We start from the raw sequence: 16,688 nt of genomic DNA, 5'->3' as shown, positions 1-16,688 counted from the left end.
GGCCGGAGCGCCGCGCCGCCGCCCCCCTCCAGGTGCCGCCCCAAGCACCAGCTTGGGTGCCTGGTGCCTGGAGCCGGCCCTGATCTGGATCTGCATTTTGCAGCTGGCCGCAATCTCTACAGTGGATCAAACTCAGAGCTCACAGCTGTCCTCTAGGGAAGGTTGGATCTCAACTCTACAGCCAGGGCCCACTTCTGTGAAAATTATCTGCCATTGATCCAGTGACGGGAGAGGGAGTAAAAAAACCAAAACCCCACCCTCAGTACAATAGGGCCTCTCTCAACCTCCTACGGAGAAAGAGATGACTAGAGGGGAGAGAAAAGCATGAGAGAGAAGAGCAGAGGTAAAGGACAGAATGGCAAATGGGGAAGAAGGAAGGAATCTAACTGACTTGGACAATGACTGTTAAACAGAGTGAGGATGGGCTGCAGCAAAGACTCATTGCCGAGGGCACTCCAGCTATCTGCGTGGGGGAGGTGAAATGGCCAGTGATGTCCCACAGGGGTCAGTGTTCAGCCCTTCCCACCATTTCATTAATCCAGGATAGCGTGTTCGGGGCAGGGACTGACTTTTTGTTATCTGTTTGGGCAGCGCAGGGGGCCCTGATCGGGAGGCTTAGGTACTACTATCATAATCATCATGAATGACTGTATTATTCTGAGGCTGTGTGAAGGTTGAAAGGTGAATACAATGGGGTTATGTTAGCTCATCTGCTTCATCAGACTAGTTAATGAAACCCTAGGGAGTTTGAAAGGGAGTTGTAAGAGTCTGTTTTTTGGAAGGTGATATCTAAAGGCAGGGCTGTATAAGAAGCCAGGCAAATCTCCTACCTTTTTTCACTGCCGTATGATTTCTGTGCGACTTTTGCATGCAGTATAAGCACAGTCTGGTCAGCTGGGAGCTGCAGATATCTACGCACTCCATCCCGGAGATGGTCAAGTTGATCTGGATTGGATCTAAAAGAGAGTCCTGAGTAGTACCCTAGCAAAGGGGACACAACGCTTGGCTTCCTACCATCCCCCTACTGCTTGATACCGCCCCGGAGCCACCCTGAGGGGTATTTAACATGGAGGTAGCCAGCACAGCACCTTACCTGTAGGTGATAGCCTTCTGTCCCTCATTCCCCTGCACTCTAATTTGCCTGCTATGCACCGGACCTTGACAATAGAACTAATTCTAGCCAGGTGCTGCAAACCCCACTCTGCTCACTGCACTGGTATAATATTGTATATAACACCACCAGGAACAGTCACAGTTTCGAGATACCCCCCTTCCCTGCATCAGTATCTGCAATCGAGGCATCTGGTGTCTCTCTCTGTAAGAGCTACTGTTTTAATAATACTCCCCAGCAGGGGCCCAGTTTAATGATCAAACTAGGACAAGAGGAATCCCGTTAGAACGCATTGGGAATGGGAAAGTTTCAAAGCTGCTGGAAGACAAGTGCTATCATTAAAATTGTTTGGTTTTCTCCAGCCTTCAGTAAAAGACAGATAGGGAAAGCTTACCTTACAGCTTGGAAACATTCCCATTGCTTCCTAATGGGAAAGCGCCTCCTTTCACTCCTCCTCTCAGTCCCATGTTATGAAGATAGTGACATTCTGATTGTTCATTACGTTCTTTTCTTGTATACATGGCCCTTAAAAACACCTGGGCCAGCTTCTCAGATGCCCTGCATCTTATGCAGTCACATGCTACCAAATTGGAGTGGTGGCATTTTACACCCAATCTCCATTCTCCGTGCACTGGTGTAAATGAATGCACACGGTGCTGGGCAATGGGAAATCAGGTAATGTTATCTTTAGTGATCCCCTCCTCCTTGTAACTGACGATAATAATTACAGTCTCATTTATACCATACTGGAGTTTTCCACCATCTAACGGGATAGCTTTACATGCGTTCTGTTTAACATGGATTCATTTTTATATCTCCCCTCAGTACATTATGAATGTTTATGGAAGGTAATAATGAGCATGGCTGGGGAGTTATTATTCTTGGGATCGGGAGCTGTTATTTTGTTACTGCCGGTGATTGTTCCGTGGAAATGTCCCCATTTTGCTTCACTGCGAACTAAAAAAACAAGGGCCAGATTCTCACCTGCTGGAAATTGGCATAGCTCCATTGACTTCCGTGGAATTACCCAAGCTGAGGATCTGGCCCTTAGACTTTGTTAACGTGGTAGGTTATGTTTCCACTGATTGTAGGCAGATAAGCCCAGTTTAAATCACACAGGGCCTTTGTTGTGTTGTGCTGGAACCTGAACACAGGCTGCTTGTTTTAAAGGGAAGTCAGGCACAGAGAAGCTGGAATGGCGGAGATGTACTGTACTGCTGTCTCACCTTTGCAGGAAGTGAAATTCACCCTGTGCAGAGCACTAGCACAGCGCCTGCAAAACGTTCCACAAAACCATCAAAGTGTGGTGTAGGTGGGTGCATGAGCCTTGTGCTTCAATAGGGCAATGTGCTACTTCCTTAATGGAAGGAAACCTGAGAGGGAGGAAGTAGGAGCTGTTTGGACAGGCCTCTTCTCATTCCCACACTTAGGGAAGACACTTCCTTGGTGTAGGGCAGTTCAGTGAAGCCAATGAAAATGTACCCAGCAGCTTAGGGCCACACTAGCCAAATACGGCAAGGACATCACTTAAACGAAGCTCACTTGTTTCTTGGTTCCATGTCCAGTGACACACACACACGGAGGGTGTTCATACACACAGGGCCAGGCACAACCTGGACATCTTTGGCTTGCTCATGATTGATAAACCCATATGAAAACTGGATGGAAATTGGTTTCCAGCCTCTGGCATGGGGCCCCCTTTCACTGCTGGGGTCATGCATAATGTTAGTTCCCTCAGAGAAATGGTGGCCTCATGATGGAGGCTCAGAACTACCAGCTGTGATTAAAAACATTGGTTTCAGATATGTCTCCCCAGTGGCTTCCTAGCGCAAAGAGCTTCTTCTCACTGCTCAAACTTTCAAGCCGCACAGCTGTGAAAAATGGGGAAGTTTGCCTTTAAAAACCCAAAAGAACCTTAGATGTAAAAGGGATGAGCGGAAGCTAGAAGTCCCAAATCGCAGCTGCATACACAGTGCTGTACCGCTGGTAAGCCAATGCCAGGTCATGGGCAGCCCTTGGTGATTTGCTCAAAAGACAAGCTGGCTATTGGAGACAGGGCTGCATCTGCTACAGCACAGGGAAAATCCTGCAACATAGGCCTGGTCTACACTGGGGTGGGGGGAGAAATCGATCTAAGATACACAACTTCAGCTAGCTGAAGTTGAAGTATCTTAGATCGAATTAAAATTATTTACTTTCGCGTCCTCGCGGCGCTGGATCGACGGCCGTGGCTCCCCCGTCGACTTTGCTTCCACCTCTCGCACTGCTGGAGTTTAGCAGTCGACGGGAGAGCGATCGGGGATCGATTTAGCACGTCTACACTACACGTGATAAATCGATCCCCGATAGATCGATTGCTATCCGCCGATCCGGCAGGTAGTGCAGACATACCCATAGACTCAACTGAGTTTTCATTGAAAAAATAATCATCCCAGCTCTCAAATACACATCACACTAGCCAGAAACTACAAGTAGCAAAGAACATAAAATACCAAAGGTTTGGGAGCAACTACAAATCTGATCCCATCCCAGGATTCCCGGCCAGCTTATACTGATCTCCTGAGGGACTCAAAATAACGTGGCACCTGGACTTCCTAGAAAAACTGAAAGAGAAACAGCAGCAAATAATCTTCACCTCAGTGACAACCTGAGGAACCCTTTAAGCCGTTTCACCGGCCAACGCTTCACTTTTCAGCACAGTGCAAACCTGCTGGAAAAGAGCAGCGTCCTTTACAGATTCTAGTAACAATCCTGTGCGACAGCTCTTCAAGCTTGGGGCCCCTCGTACAAAGATTCATTGTCTGGTACTACGTTGCTGATGGCTCCGTCTTCAGAGTATCCTGGAGACTAGAACAGGCAACGGCGTTGACATAGCAGACGTGTCCAGCACAAGAACGTAACAATCTGGAATCTTCTTTATCTGCAGGCTGTCCTCCCAAAATCGTTGGCTGCATTTTCACTGCACAATCTTTTCCGCCACTGTTTTCCCTGGTTTTTAGATGGATGCTCTTGATCCCCTGCTCTCCTTGTTCCCAGTGTCTTCCGTACAGACACTAAGTTCTCCAATGTGTGACTCAGATCCTCAGCTGGTGTAAACTGGCACAGCTCCATTGAAGTCAATATGGCGACGCTGGATTATAGAGCTGATGATCTGGCCTTGGGTCACCTGATAACATTAGCTGCTGCTTTGTATCTGAGAAGTGAGGGGTTTATGTCTGCTGAGCCTATTCATAACTTCCATGTATGAACTGTAACTGATATTCACTGGCAACCAGATGTGTTTTTACTGATGAGACTGATACATGGGCTGCAATTGTTAGCGCAGAGGCAGTGGGTGCTTTATTTTGTGATCACAGTGACAGTTCTCCGTAGACAACTTCACTTCATTATTTACTGTCAGTCGCCAGTTAGCTTCTTTGCCAGAGCCCAGTGCCAGTACTATTCATCAGATGTTCTTCAAAACATTTACAGATGTTTGCTTCTGATCCAGTTGTAAAACTTTGTCCACAACTTTATCCCTGGCTACCAATCAACACACTCCATTACACCAATATTAGTTATTTAATCCTGGCACGTGACTTAATTCAATCTTTTCTATCTATTTAATGGTTTATACCCAGGCCTGGCCAAAGTTAACTAATATGGAAGCGAGCTAGCGATTGACATAACATTGGCATCCAGTCCATGTCATCATATGCCTCATATGTAATGCTGAAAAACCATACTGCAATGTGCAGTTTGAGCTTCAGTTTGCCTTTGCAAGTTTTGTCCTCATTTAACCCTGCACCGGGGGCAGGCCTATCTTTGCCCTGGGAGAGAACTGTACCCAGTTATGGTTAGGAAAAATCTTAAAATGTACAGCACGCCGAGGGTCTGTATCATAGGCCAGTGGCTCTCAACCTTTCCAAACTACTGTACCCCTTTCAGGAGTCTGATTTCTCCTGCATACCCCCAAGTTTCACCTCACTTAAAAACTACTTGTTTACAGAATCAGACATAAAAATACAAAAAAGTGTCACAGCCACCATTGCTGGAAAATTGCTGACTCTCATATATAATAAAATAAATCATAAAATTATAAAATTCATTGGAATACAAATATTGTACTTACATTTCATGTATAGTATATAGAGCAGTATAAAGAAGTCATTATCTGTATGAAATTTTAGTTTGCACTGACTGCTCTAGTGATTTTTATGTAAAACTAGGCAAATATCTAGATGAGTTGATGTACCCCCTGGAAGACCTCTGCGTACCCCCAGGGGTACGTGTATCCCTAGTTGAGAACCACTGTCATACGGCATGACCACCCTGTAGTGCCTCCTGCTGGCCAAACATGGTGCTGACAGCACTTCCTGACTCCATTTCTTTCCTCAAGGTGGGTCTCCTCATCTCTCCATACACTGTGCTGGAGATGCATCTTAGCTCTCTGGCTAAGTTGCAAACAAAACTTATACCCTCCTTGGGTGGCACAAACCCAAACTAGAAAGGTTCTTCCACTTTTCATGGGCTTCTCTTTGGCTCACCCTCTGGGCCCTGTTCCCGCCCCTTTTTTGGCTACCTTTCAGAATCTTTCTGGCTCTGGGATAAAGCACTTGGCTCCCAGGCTGGTTCCCCTGGAGTCCCCAGCCTCCTACAGACCTTGGCTCAGGGCCTTCCAGAGGAGTCTGACCATTCTCTGCAATTCCACTCTCAGGCCTGGTCTACACTAGGCGTTTATGTCGACTTTAGCGCCGTTACATCGACTTAACCCTGCACCCGTCCACACCACGAGGCCATTTAGTTCGACATAGAGCTCTCTTTAAATCGATTTCTGTAATCCTCCCCAACGAGGGGAGTAGCGCTAAATTCGACATGGCCATGTCGAATTAGGCTAGGTGTGGATGGAAATTGACGCTAATAGCTCCGGGAGCTATCCCACAGTGCAACACTCTGTTGACGCTCTGGACAGCAGTCTGAGCTCGGATGCTCTGACCAGCCACACCCCGGGAAAATTTGAATTCCTTTTCCTGTCTGGGCAGTTTGAATCGCAGTTTCTGTTTGGACACCGTGGCGAGCTCAGCAGCAGTGGCAAAGATGCAGAGCTCTCCAGCAGAGATGGCCGTGCAATCCCAGACTAGAAAGAGGGCCCCAGCATGGACTGATCGGGAAGTCTTGGATCTCATCGCTGTGTGGGGAGATGAGTCCGTGCTTGCCAAGCTGCGCTCCAAAAGACGGAATGCAAAGATCTACGAGAAGATCTCTAAAGCCATGGCAGAGAGAGGATACAGCCGGGATGCAACGCAGTGCCGCGTGAAAATCAAGGAGCTGAGACAAGGCTACCAGAAGACCAAAGAGGCAAACGGACGCTCCGGATCCCAGCCCCACACATCCCGTTTCTACGAGGCACTGCATTCGATCCTAGGTGCGGCCGCCACCACTACCCCACCACTGACCGTGGACTCTGAGGATGGGATATTGTCCGTGGCCGGTTCCTCCGACATGTTAGCTGACGGGGAAGATGAGGAAGGAGATGAAGAGGACGATGCAGTCGACAGCGCTTACCACGCTGATTTCCCCGACAGCCAGGAGCTCTTCATCACCCTCACAGAGATCCCCTACCAACCGTCCCCCGCCGTTACCCCAGACACAGATTCAGGGGAAGGATCAAGCAGTAAGTGTTATAAATATCTTAACATTTATTTATAACAGAACTTGCATATTTTAAATATTAACAATAGCTAAAGTGCTTTCAAGTATGTAAACTTTTATTTATAACAGAACAGGAAGATTTGAAATATTAACAATGGGTAAAGTGCTTCTAAACATGTAAACAGGAAAGTGCAACAAAACGGGAATCTGAACAAAGGGTATCGTGATTATTGTGTCTTTGGCCGCTTCAATGTATAGTCCGAACCATTTTAAGAAAATTCAACAATGTCTGCTTCATGATTACACTGCCCAAGACGCTCCACTCTTTTGTCCCTCCAAGGGCACCTAACCCAAAAACTGGTCGATGTGTCCGGGGATAGAGGCGAAATCCTCCGGGGAGAACTCCTCATAGGCCTCCTGCAGGTGTCTTTCCAGCCTAATTATCAGGTTCCTTGGCAGGGAGAGCTTATTAGGCCCCCCGTGGTAAGAAACGTTTCCCTGCCACAACGCCAGCAGGTATTCGGGGATCATGGCCTTGCACAGTATAGCAGCAAATGGCCCCGGTTTCTGCAGGCTGTCCCGAAGCATCCTCTCCTTCTGGCTCTCCGAGACCCTCAGGAGGGTGATGTCTGGCATGACGCCCTGCTTTGAATTAGGTAGGGGAAAGTTAGTATTGGGACTGCTTGCCCGTTCCTTTACAGAACTGCAACCGCCGGTTTACAGCCACGCGGTTTACAGCCGCGAGGGGCTGGGACAGGGGCAGAGTTCATGCTTGCAGGATTGCTGCCAGCAGAGACTTGCATTGCTTTCTATGTGAAAGGAGGCCAGTGCCACTCTTAAAGTTTTAAGCAGCCACAAGTCTACGGCTTACCATGTTTGCCAGCTAGACAAAGTCCGGTGTCCTGCCCCGCTCCTCAGCTCGCCACAGCAAGACCGCAGGCACTGTAGGCGAGGGCCAAAAATTAGACCTTGTCCTCAGTGCGCGTGTGATAGGTGCTCTGCATGGTCTTGTTCACAGAGAAAGACTATGTTCTCTGTTCACAGATACATTGATCTGTCTCAGGAATTCACTCCCTTTTTCCAATTCCCACAGCCACATCTGCCCAGAGGCTAGCGCACATTAGGAGGAGGAAGAAGAGGACACGGGAAGACATGTTTGCTGAACTAATGGGATGCTCCCGAGCCCAGGCAGCCCAGCAGACACAGTGGAGGGAGAACTTGTCCCAAATGCACCGGGCAAACATGGAACGGGAGGAGAGGTGGCGACAGGAGGACCAGCAGGCGACTCAAACGCTGCTTGGACTAATGAGGGAGCAAACGGACACGCTCCGCCGCCTTGTGGATGTTCTGCAGGACCGGAGGCAGGAGGAGAGAGCCCCGCTGCAGTCTCTCTCTAACCGCCCTGCCCCGCCACCAAGTCCCATACCCCCCTCACCCAAAGTCCAAACACGGAGGGGCGGCAGGGGCCGTGAAAACTTTCACTCCACCCCAGCGGACAGCTATAGCACTAGAAGGCTCTCATTCCCCAAAATCTGAAAAGTCCTTTCCTACCCGCCTCACACAAGACCCCGTCCAAGTTTCACCCCCCCATTCCATGTGTGGTTGTTAATAAAAAATACGTTTCTGTTCATTACTGTTTCCATCCTCTTCCTTTGGAGGAGAGTCTGTCTGAAGGGGGGGGAAGGGGCTTGGTAATTAGACAGGACAGTCACCTTTAGCAGGGGGCAGGCCCAGCAGCAGGGCACATACACAGTGCAGTGACTAGTTACCCTGGTCAGTCTGGGAGGTGGCTTTCATGTTCTGTGGGGGGGGGCAGTTTAGAAGCATCATTAGCATCACAACACTAAACCCAGGTTTAAAACATTCCCGCGAAAACAGTAATGAAGACAACGGTGTTCATTAGCAAAACAGAACAGATTTTATTTTTTGGGAAGGGGGTGAAGGGGGTAACTGGGTAAAGAAACGGGGGCAAGTTCAGCCTCTGTGTCCACAAACTTAAAAGTCACTGGGTACCCTGCTCAGTCTTGAAACTGGCTTTCAAAGCCTCCCGGATGCACAGCGCGTCCCGCTGGGATCTTCTAATCGCCCGGCTGTCTGGCTGGGCGTAATCAGCAGCCAGGCTATTTGCCTCAACCTCCCACCCCGCCATAAAGGTCTCCCCCTTGCTCTCACAGAGATTGTGGAGCACGCAGCAAGCTGCTATAACGATGGGGATATTGGTTTCGCTGAGATCACAGCGAGTCAGTAAGCTTCTCCATCTCCCCTTGAGACAGCCAAAAGCACACTCCACCACCATTCTGCACTTGCTCAGCCGGTAGTTGAAGAGTTCTTTTTCACTGTCCAGGGCGCCAGTATAGGGCTTCATGAGCCAGGGCATTAGCGGGTAGGCTGGGTCCCCGAGGATCACTGTAGGCATCTCCACATCCCCAACAGTTATCTTGTGGTCCGGGAAGAAAATACCTTCCTGCAGCCGTCTAAACAGACCAGAGTTCCTGAAAACCCGAGCGTCATGAACCTTGCCCGGCCATCCGACGTTGATGTTGGTAAAACGTCCCCTGTGGTCCACCAGTGCTTGCAGCACCATTGAAAAGTACCCCTTTCTGTTGATGTACTGGCTGGCCTGGTGGCCCGGTCCCAGGATAGGGATGTGAGTCCCATCTATAGCCCCACCGCAGTTTGGGAATCCCATCGCAGCGAAGCCATCTATGATGGCCTGCGCGTTTCCCAGGGTCACTACCTTTGACAGCAGTACCTTCACGATTGCCTTGGCTACTTGCAGGACAACAACCCCCACGGTAGATTTGCCCACGCCAAAGTGGTTCGCGACTGACCGGTAGCTGTCCGGCGTTGCAAGCTTCCAGAGGGCTATGGCCACTCGCTTCTGGACAGTCAGGGCTGCTCGCATGCGGGTGTCCTTGCGCTTCAGGGCAGGGGACAGCAACTCACAAAGTTCCAGGAAAGTCCCCTTCCGCATGCGAAAGTTTCGCAGCCACTGGGATTCATCCCAGACCTGAAGCACTATGTGGTCCCACCAGTCCGTGCTTGTTTCCCGGGCCCAGAATCGCCGTTCAACAAAATCCACATGCCCCATTGCAAACGTGATGTCCTCGGCGCTGGGTGTCGTGGTTTCTGACAGGCGTGTGCTACTCTCGGAGTTCAGGTCCTCACTCCGCTGCCGTAGCCTCCTCGCCTGATTTCTCTCTATCTGCCTCTGTGAAAGGTGGATGATGAGCTGCGAGGCGTTGACAACGGCCACAACTGCAGCGATGGTCACAGCGGGATCCATGCTTGCGGTGCTGTGGCGTCCGCGCTGTCACTGACCAGAAAAGTGCGCGAACTGATTTCCCGCCGGCACTTTCAAGGAGGGAGGGAGGGCGGGAGTGACGATTGGATGACGACAGTTACCCAAAAGCACCCTCGAGACATTTTTTTCCCCCAGAAGGCATTGGGGGCTCGACCCAGAATTCCAATGGGCAGCGGGGACTGCGGGAACTGTGGGATAGCTGCCCACAGTGCACTGCTTCCAATGTCGACGCTTTCCCTGGTAGTGTGGACTGACAAAGTCGAATTACTGTCCTTAGTGTGGACACACACGTTCGACTTTCTAATATCGATTGCACATATTCGATTTAACTAAAATCGAACTACTCTCGTAGTGTAGACATACCCTCAGACTGATCTCTCACTGACTTTCTATAAGGTCCAGGCATCCATGAAGCTATCACCTGATCCTTCTTAGTTCCACCACCTCAGGCTGGGAAGCAGCTAATTAATTATGGTACAAGCATGACTGGTTCCCCATTGCCCTGCACCTTGTAGATTCATTTAAGCCAGTGCAAATGAGTGAAGAGTGGATGAAATCATTGCTATTTCCATTTGAGAGCATTATATGCTCACTTTACACTGGTGCAAATAAAAACACAAGGAGAATTAGGCCCAAAGGCTCTGATTTTTTTTTTGCAGAGTCTCAGCCTGGCCTTCAGTAATGTAGATGCAAAATTGTGGGTCCCAATTCAACTCTCAGCTGTGACAATGTGCATGGTTCAGTCACAGAGAGTCTAGCCCCAGATGAAGGACTCTGCTGATGGGTTCAGCCAGCTCTAGTGTCGGGCCACCAGCATCGAAGCTCTTCAAGTTTTCTATCCACGTGGTCCTCCTGTGTCTGCCTAATAGGCTTTGATCAGAGACCAACTTCAGAGATACACATTCCTCCTTGATTAAGGTAAAAAAGGATTGTCTGGACATGGAGTCAAATGCTGAAGCAACAACAACAAAGGGGAGTATTATTCTCTGGAGCTATCGTGATTTAAGAGGAGGGAGCTGCTTCAGAGACAAAGGCTAGATTTGTGCAGCAGAAATCAGTGGGGAAAAACATGCTGCTCTGATTTCTGCTTAGCCCTTTTTACTCTTCTGTCTCAAAACACTTCAGCAGCAGAAGAGGCAAAGCTCCCATCAGCCATCCCCTCCCCTCCAGAGCTGCAGGATTCTATTTTCATACAGTTCTCATTCACCTGCATAGGGATCAGATGGCTCCAGATTTGCAGAATAGTTAGAGATTCCCCAGCACTGTGAAACTGGATCATTGCCAGAGCTTGTTGGGAGGTAAGGAACTGGGGTGAGGTCTGTAAACCCTTTGTAAAGGTGGATTCTGCTTTGGGAGAGTTCCTGAAATGCTAATGGCAGGTGGAGGCAGAAAGGAAGTCTGTGATCAAGGCCAACTGCTAACTAGAAATAACCAGGGCAATTACAGAACAGGGAACAGCTACAAGATGAGTAGGAAGCAGCAGCAGGGAGTACTGTTTAGGTGGAATTAACCACAAGGTTTGCAGTTAGACATGTTGAGCTGATCATCATGGAATGACTCCTGCTGCACAGGTTTTCATGTGAGGATATTTGTACATAGGGATATTAATGTGCATTCAGGGGGCTATTGAATGTGATGTTATTTAACATTTGCAAATAGAACCGCGCATATGTGGGGCTTGCACAGGGCTTACTGAAGTGCATAGTGGGATAACTGTCATGTGTGGTTATTTATTGTGTAGGACTGGCAAAGCATATCCAGACAAGCAGACTTTCTCCAACGGTGCAGATGTGATATCTGACAATGGAGTCTGAGAATCAGCTCCAATGAGCACTTGGGAAATTGAGGCGCTGTCCCCCTGTCTTTTCTCTGCAGCCATTGCTGTCTAAATATTTGAACTAAATTGTTTCAGTGATGCACTTTTAAATAGTGTTCACCATTCTGAATGGCAAGGCGACCACCCAGAGTTCATCATCTGGTTTAAATTTACCTCGTGAAAGTCAAAAGGGCCTTTGCTAGAGGAGCTTAACCAACCTGCTCTGCAGTTTTCTGGCATCTACTAACTGTTATGGGTTATAGGGAATTATTCACACTGTATGACATGTATTATATGGACTTCTTAAAATGCCTTGATTACAGTATTGTGTTATTACAGCATCATGTTTGCAGTGCTGCAAGGACTGGGTTCTTGGAGCTCTTTCTAAAAACCCCTTTTCGGTTCCTGAATTTCTAGCTGGGAATCAAATGTCTTTGCACAGAGTGAAGTATTGTTTGGAAGCAAAATAATGTAGAGGGTTTCTCCCCCAAAGACCTGTTTCTGGTTGGCTGATTTTTGTAACCCCCACCTCCCAAATATAGCATGTACTGTACTCAGGCTAGTATTGCTTGCCCCTTGAAATAGATACCATCTTTTTCAAAACGACTCAGGAAAGGGTTAAATTATAGTTTATTATTAGATGTGGTTTGAGCTGTGACAAGGAACTAGAGTTGTCAACATTGTATTTCAAAAATAAGGGTCTGTTTTCTTAGTATCCCTGCCTTACCCCATCTCCTGATATTGATTATCATTATTAATTAAGAATAATTAATAATACACAGCACTCACCTACATTCACCAGTGCTTTTTGCAGCACTCAGCAACTCCTGATCTTCTTGTACAGAGATGAAAAATAAGGGACTGTTGGCAACCCTACTAGGAACCGAAGTTTATAGGTAGCAATAAACTATTGGGTAACTAACGATCTGCTCCATGAGACCTAATCATTCAATACTTTATATTGGTTCCACAGTTCAAATGGGCCTTTCTTCCTTTCCTTCTCCCACCTCTCCCCACTATATAAGGTGACGCACCATACATTTGCTATGCACATGCTGTCTTGAAGCTCACCTTCCATTTTATTCTTACATGCAAGCGGGTTCTTGTGCTAGCTGTTCCCATCACAGACATGACTCCTAGGTTTATATTGTGCAATAAAGGTTGTATTTTTTTAAATTAAACAAAACAAAGGTGCACATTCAGCTCAGGTGTCACTCCTGGTGCCGAGCCTTCCCTGCCATTTAATCACATGCCCCTTAGTGATTCAGCAAGAATTGCAATTTATTGTTTAATAAGCGTTCCCATCAGGACTGCGTTTTAGCTGTGCCCCAGCCTACCCTTCCATTTGTGGGGGCAAATCAGGTATCTGTCCTACAACTCATATTTGTGCCCACAATTGATGGCAGGTGCAGAAAAATATGGGTGCAGTTTTACAGGCACAAATTGTACTTTCTGGGTCTTAGAAATTGTTATTCTGTGTCTGTAACCATAGCAGTAATGTTTATATGTGCTATGTACATTAGCAGATTTAACATTCACTCATTTCTGCGAAGGTAATGATCCAGCTATTCTGGTCTCTCTGTAACTAAAGAAGAAGTCTATGAAGATCAAAATATGTTCCACACGTTTAGGGCATGATCCTTCAAATCTTTAGTCATGTAATACTTTACTCACGTGAATACACCTCTCATGAACAAGAACTACTTGTCAGAAAGATTTGCAGGGCTGGGTCCTTAGATTATATTTTCACCTTCTCCCAGTTGAAGGAATTGATTGTTTTGCCTCTCTGCCTTCTGAATCCAGCTGCATTGCAGCTTGCCTGGGAGTCACCGTTACAGTGAGTTATTATAGTTTCATACAGTTAAGGAAACTGAACGACTCAGTAAAAAGAAACCCATTTTACATGTCTGTGTTATGCCTTTTACTGAGTGTTTGCAATAGCTGCTGACTGCACTGCTCCTTTGTATGGCATCAATGCTATATTTTGTGTGAACGGAAAAGTTATTAGAAATCACGTTGATGAGAAACCTGCAGTAACTGGGAGCCCTAACTTTTCAATACCTCTTTTAATCCAGAAGAACCAGACCTTGATGTGTTGTGTGTGCATGTGTATTTATAAATGATATATTTTGGTTGCTTCACCCACAAATAAAATTACAGCCTTTTCCGAGGTTGAGGAATGTACTGCCCAGGTTCAGCGGCACCAACATTACACAACAGTTAAGAATAGGGAGTGAAAAAAATGTGGCCGCTTGAAATTCACCAGGGAATTTAGGTCAGCCAGGGGGTTAATTACGCAAGGCAGAATGTAGCCAGTTACTTAAGTCATATATCACCTGCCCAGTGCTGAGGGGCTCATGAAAATCTATCATAATACATTATTAACCTGTTTCCCTGAGGAGTGGAGGGAGGAACTGATCTAGTGAATTAGGCCAGATTCTCCTCTGTCCTGCACCTCAGGCAGTCATTTATAGCAGTTCAAAGTGTGTATAAAACGCAGCTAAATTGGAATGGTAATGGTTCACACCCCCTTTGCACTGGTGTAAATAACTGCATAAGGTGCAGGGCAATGGAGAATCTGGCCGAATCTGTCTTACTGGTCAATGCCTAATTTCTCCATAGCCAGAGGTCACAATATTGTATGTGAATTGACCTGTGCTGTGTTATGCAGAAGGTCAGGCCAGATGTTTGTAATGGTCAATTCTGTCCTTAAAATCTATGAATCTATGACCTCCAAAACACTCTCTAATTCGCAAACATTGCCCATGGGGATCCTCAAACCGTCAAGTCAATGCAATTTGTATATTTGGACAGGCACACTCACTCATTCTCCTCTGGGACCTTCACAGTTAAAGGGTTTTCCAAACACATGCCAGTGATGGAATAGGGAAGAAAAACAAAACCACTCCCACGCTGTTTAAGCTGAATGCAGATAAAGGCTGAACAGGTGTGAATAATTGTTCAATTATATAAAATTCAAATATGATGGACATTTTTTATGATTGAAATTTCCACTAGCACACACCTTTGCTTGCCACCCTATTCTGTACATGCATGAACATGAAAAACTCAAGACAAATCAAATGGATATATGATTATGACCTGTCAAGAAAATTCCATACAATTAACCACATCACTACATAAAGTAGTGAAACTCTATAGCTATTAAAGTCCAGTTCATGTACCGGGCAACAAAGTACTCTCAGAACCTTACACTTTAACTTGTGCCAACAAGTTTATTCCTGTTTAGATTTGTAGGAATCATGTGTACTTCAACACGCTCTGGGAACTGAGTCCCCTCTTGTTTATCCTCATGTAGCTTCATTAACTTCAGTGGAGTCACTCCTGATTTACCTCAGCATGAATAAGAAGGAAGTCAGACTCAAATCTGGGCCAGATCCTGTGATAGTCTAAATTCATTCAGTGTAGCTATGCTGTTGTAAATCAGGAGTAACTCTTTAAACCAATGGAGTTATAGCCATTTACAGTAGGGGGCCGGGGGGGTCTGTTGATATGGACCTGAATGCTGCAAATTTAAACAGGCACAAAAAACTCAGCACATTAGAGTTGTGGTATTTATACCAGCAGAGGCTTGGTGTCTATTTACAAATACAGAGAATTTAAATGTGCGTCACACTACTGGATGGTTAATTGTATGCAATAGATTTTATCTTTGAAATTACAACTACAATTAAAATCCAAAGAAATCTTATTAATATTTTGTACATTTCCCACAGAAATAAATCAATGCTCTGAAGACAAGGAATAATTCTAAATCTGAACTATCAATGGGCTAATAATACATAACAGTAGGTGCACCACATGTGTGTGCATGTGGGTACAAGCAGAGATGTGTATTGGTGTCTCTATGTTCAGACCGGCACGTGCTCTGTGTGTGTGTGTGTGTATTCTGTGAGTGTTAGCTCTAAATCCCAGCATGTGGCAGAGTTAGACGCTGCCCTCTGTAGCATTTTGTACGAGACACAAACCCCAGTTTGTTTAGGCAGCAGAGGTGAGAGTGTTTTTAATGAGTGCTCGATGGGCACCCAGTGCAGTTCCCTCTTCTCTCCAGCCTCTGACGGTCACTTTTCCGCTCCCAGCCTTTCGCTGTCACGTTCATGTGGACTCTGGCTTCACCCGCAGCTCTGCGAGCTGGCAGGTGCGTGGGTGGATCTGGGCATCTATTTCGAATCTCGCTCTGTCTCTGACCGGCCACGCTGGAAAGCCGCTGATGAGACCCTGCTCCAGGAGCCCGATGCCCGTGTGGGTGTGACCTGCCCGGCTGGCCCCCTGCCCTGCGCCGGCCCCTGGGGGTGGGTGGGGCGCCGCCTGGCCCCTCTCCCCGCAGCAGCCCCGCTCGCTGCAGTGTCAAAGGGGGAGGGGTCGGCTCCTTCCCCCGGGCCCCGCGCCCGCGATGCCGGGTTAAATGGGGCTGCCGCTGCCCCAGCCCCTCTCAGTCCAGGACAGGCCAGCGGCTGGAGCGGGGTCCCCGGGCGCAGCACCCACCTGTACCAGCAGCACGGGGGTGTCCTCCGCCCGCCTTCCGCTCGGCTCCGCAGCCGCCCCTCCGCGCTCTCCAGCCGGCCGAGGTGAGTGAGGGGCTCCGGGGGCAGCAGGGCACCTGCAGGGCAATGCGCAGCGGTGGGCGCAGGGGCGCGAGGCTCCCCTCGCCGGACCCGCGAACCCCATCCCCGCGGGGCGGTGGGTCACTCCCGTGTCGTGCGCTCTGTGCCCCAGCGGAGAGTGGGGGGCGATCCCCGGTCCCCCCGGGGCTCCCCACCCCAGTGCCCTCCGCCAGCCAGAGGGGAGCGAACCCCCCTGGGGGC

At 48.0% G+C, this 16,688-nt stretch overlaps 2 protein-coding genes across 3 annotated transcripts in view; one reads left to right on the top strand and one right to left on the bottom strand.

The window, feature by feature from the left end:
• The window catches only part of RBPJL (recombination signal binding protein for immunoglobulin kappa J region like), a 20,569-nt gene extending 15,066 nt beyond the window's left edge, over positions 1–5,503 (bottom strand). Inside the window, exons 1-3 of the mRNA XM_029912591.1 lie at positions 5,411–5,503; positions 831–1,021; positions 292–305 (exon numbers count right to left, since the gene is read on the bottom strand). Coding sequence (XP_029768451.1) covers positions 292–305; positions 831–1,021; positions 5,411–5,503 — 298 coding nt within the window. The remainder of the gene's footprint in view (positions 1–291; positions 306–830; positions 1,022–5,410) is intronic.
• A 10,436-nt stretch (positions 5,504–15,939) lies between these two features.
• Positions 15,940–16,688, top strand: part of MATN4 (matrilin 4) — a 32,174-nt gene continuing 31,425 nt past the window's right edge. The window contains exon 1 of one of the 2 annotated variants that reach the window (XM_026656822.1): positions 15,940–16,021. The gene's annotated coding sequence lies outside the window, so the exon portion shown is untranslated. Of the gene's footprint in view, positions 16,022–16,263; positions 16,452–16,688 lie in introns of those variants that run through there. The other variant, XM_026656821.2, reaches the window with a different exon arrangement.

Source organism: Terrapene carolina, unplaced genomic scaffold, assembly GCF_002925995.2.
Source record: "Terrapene carolina triunguis isolate 2854851 unplaced genomic scaffold, T_m_triunguis-2.0 Scaffold233, whole genome shotgun sequence".
NCBI classification, from domain to species: domain Eukaryota; kingdom Metazoa; phylum Chordata; order Testudines; family Emydidae; genus Terrapene; species Terrapene triunguis.
The sequence above is the reverse complement of the archived record's forward strand: the minus strand, read 5'-3'. Positions and strand labels throughout refer to the sequence as shown.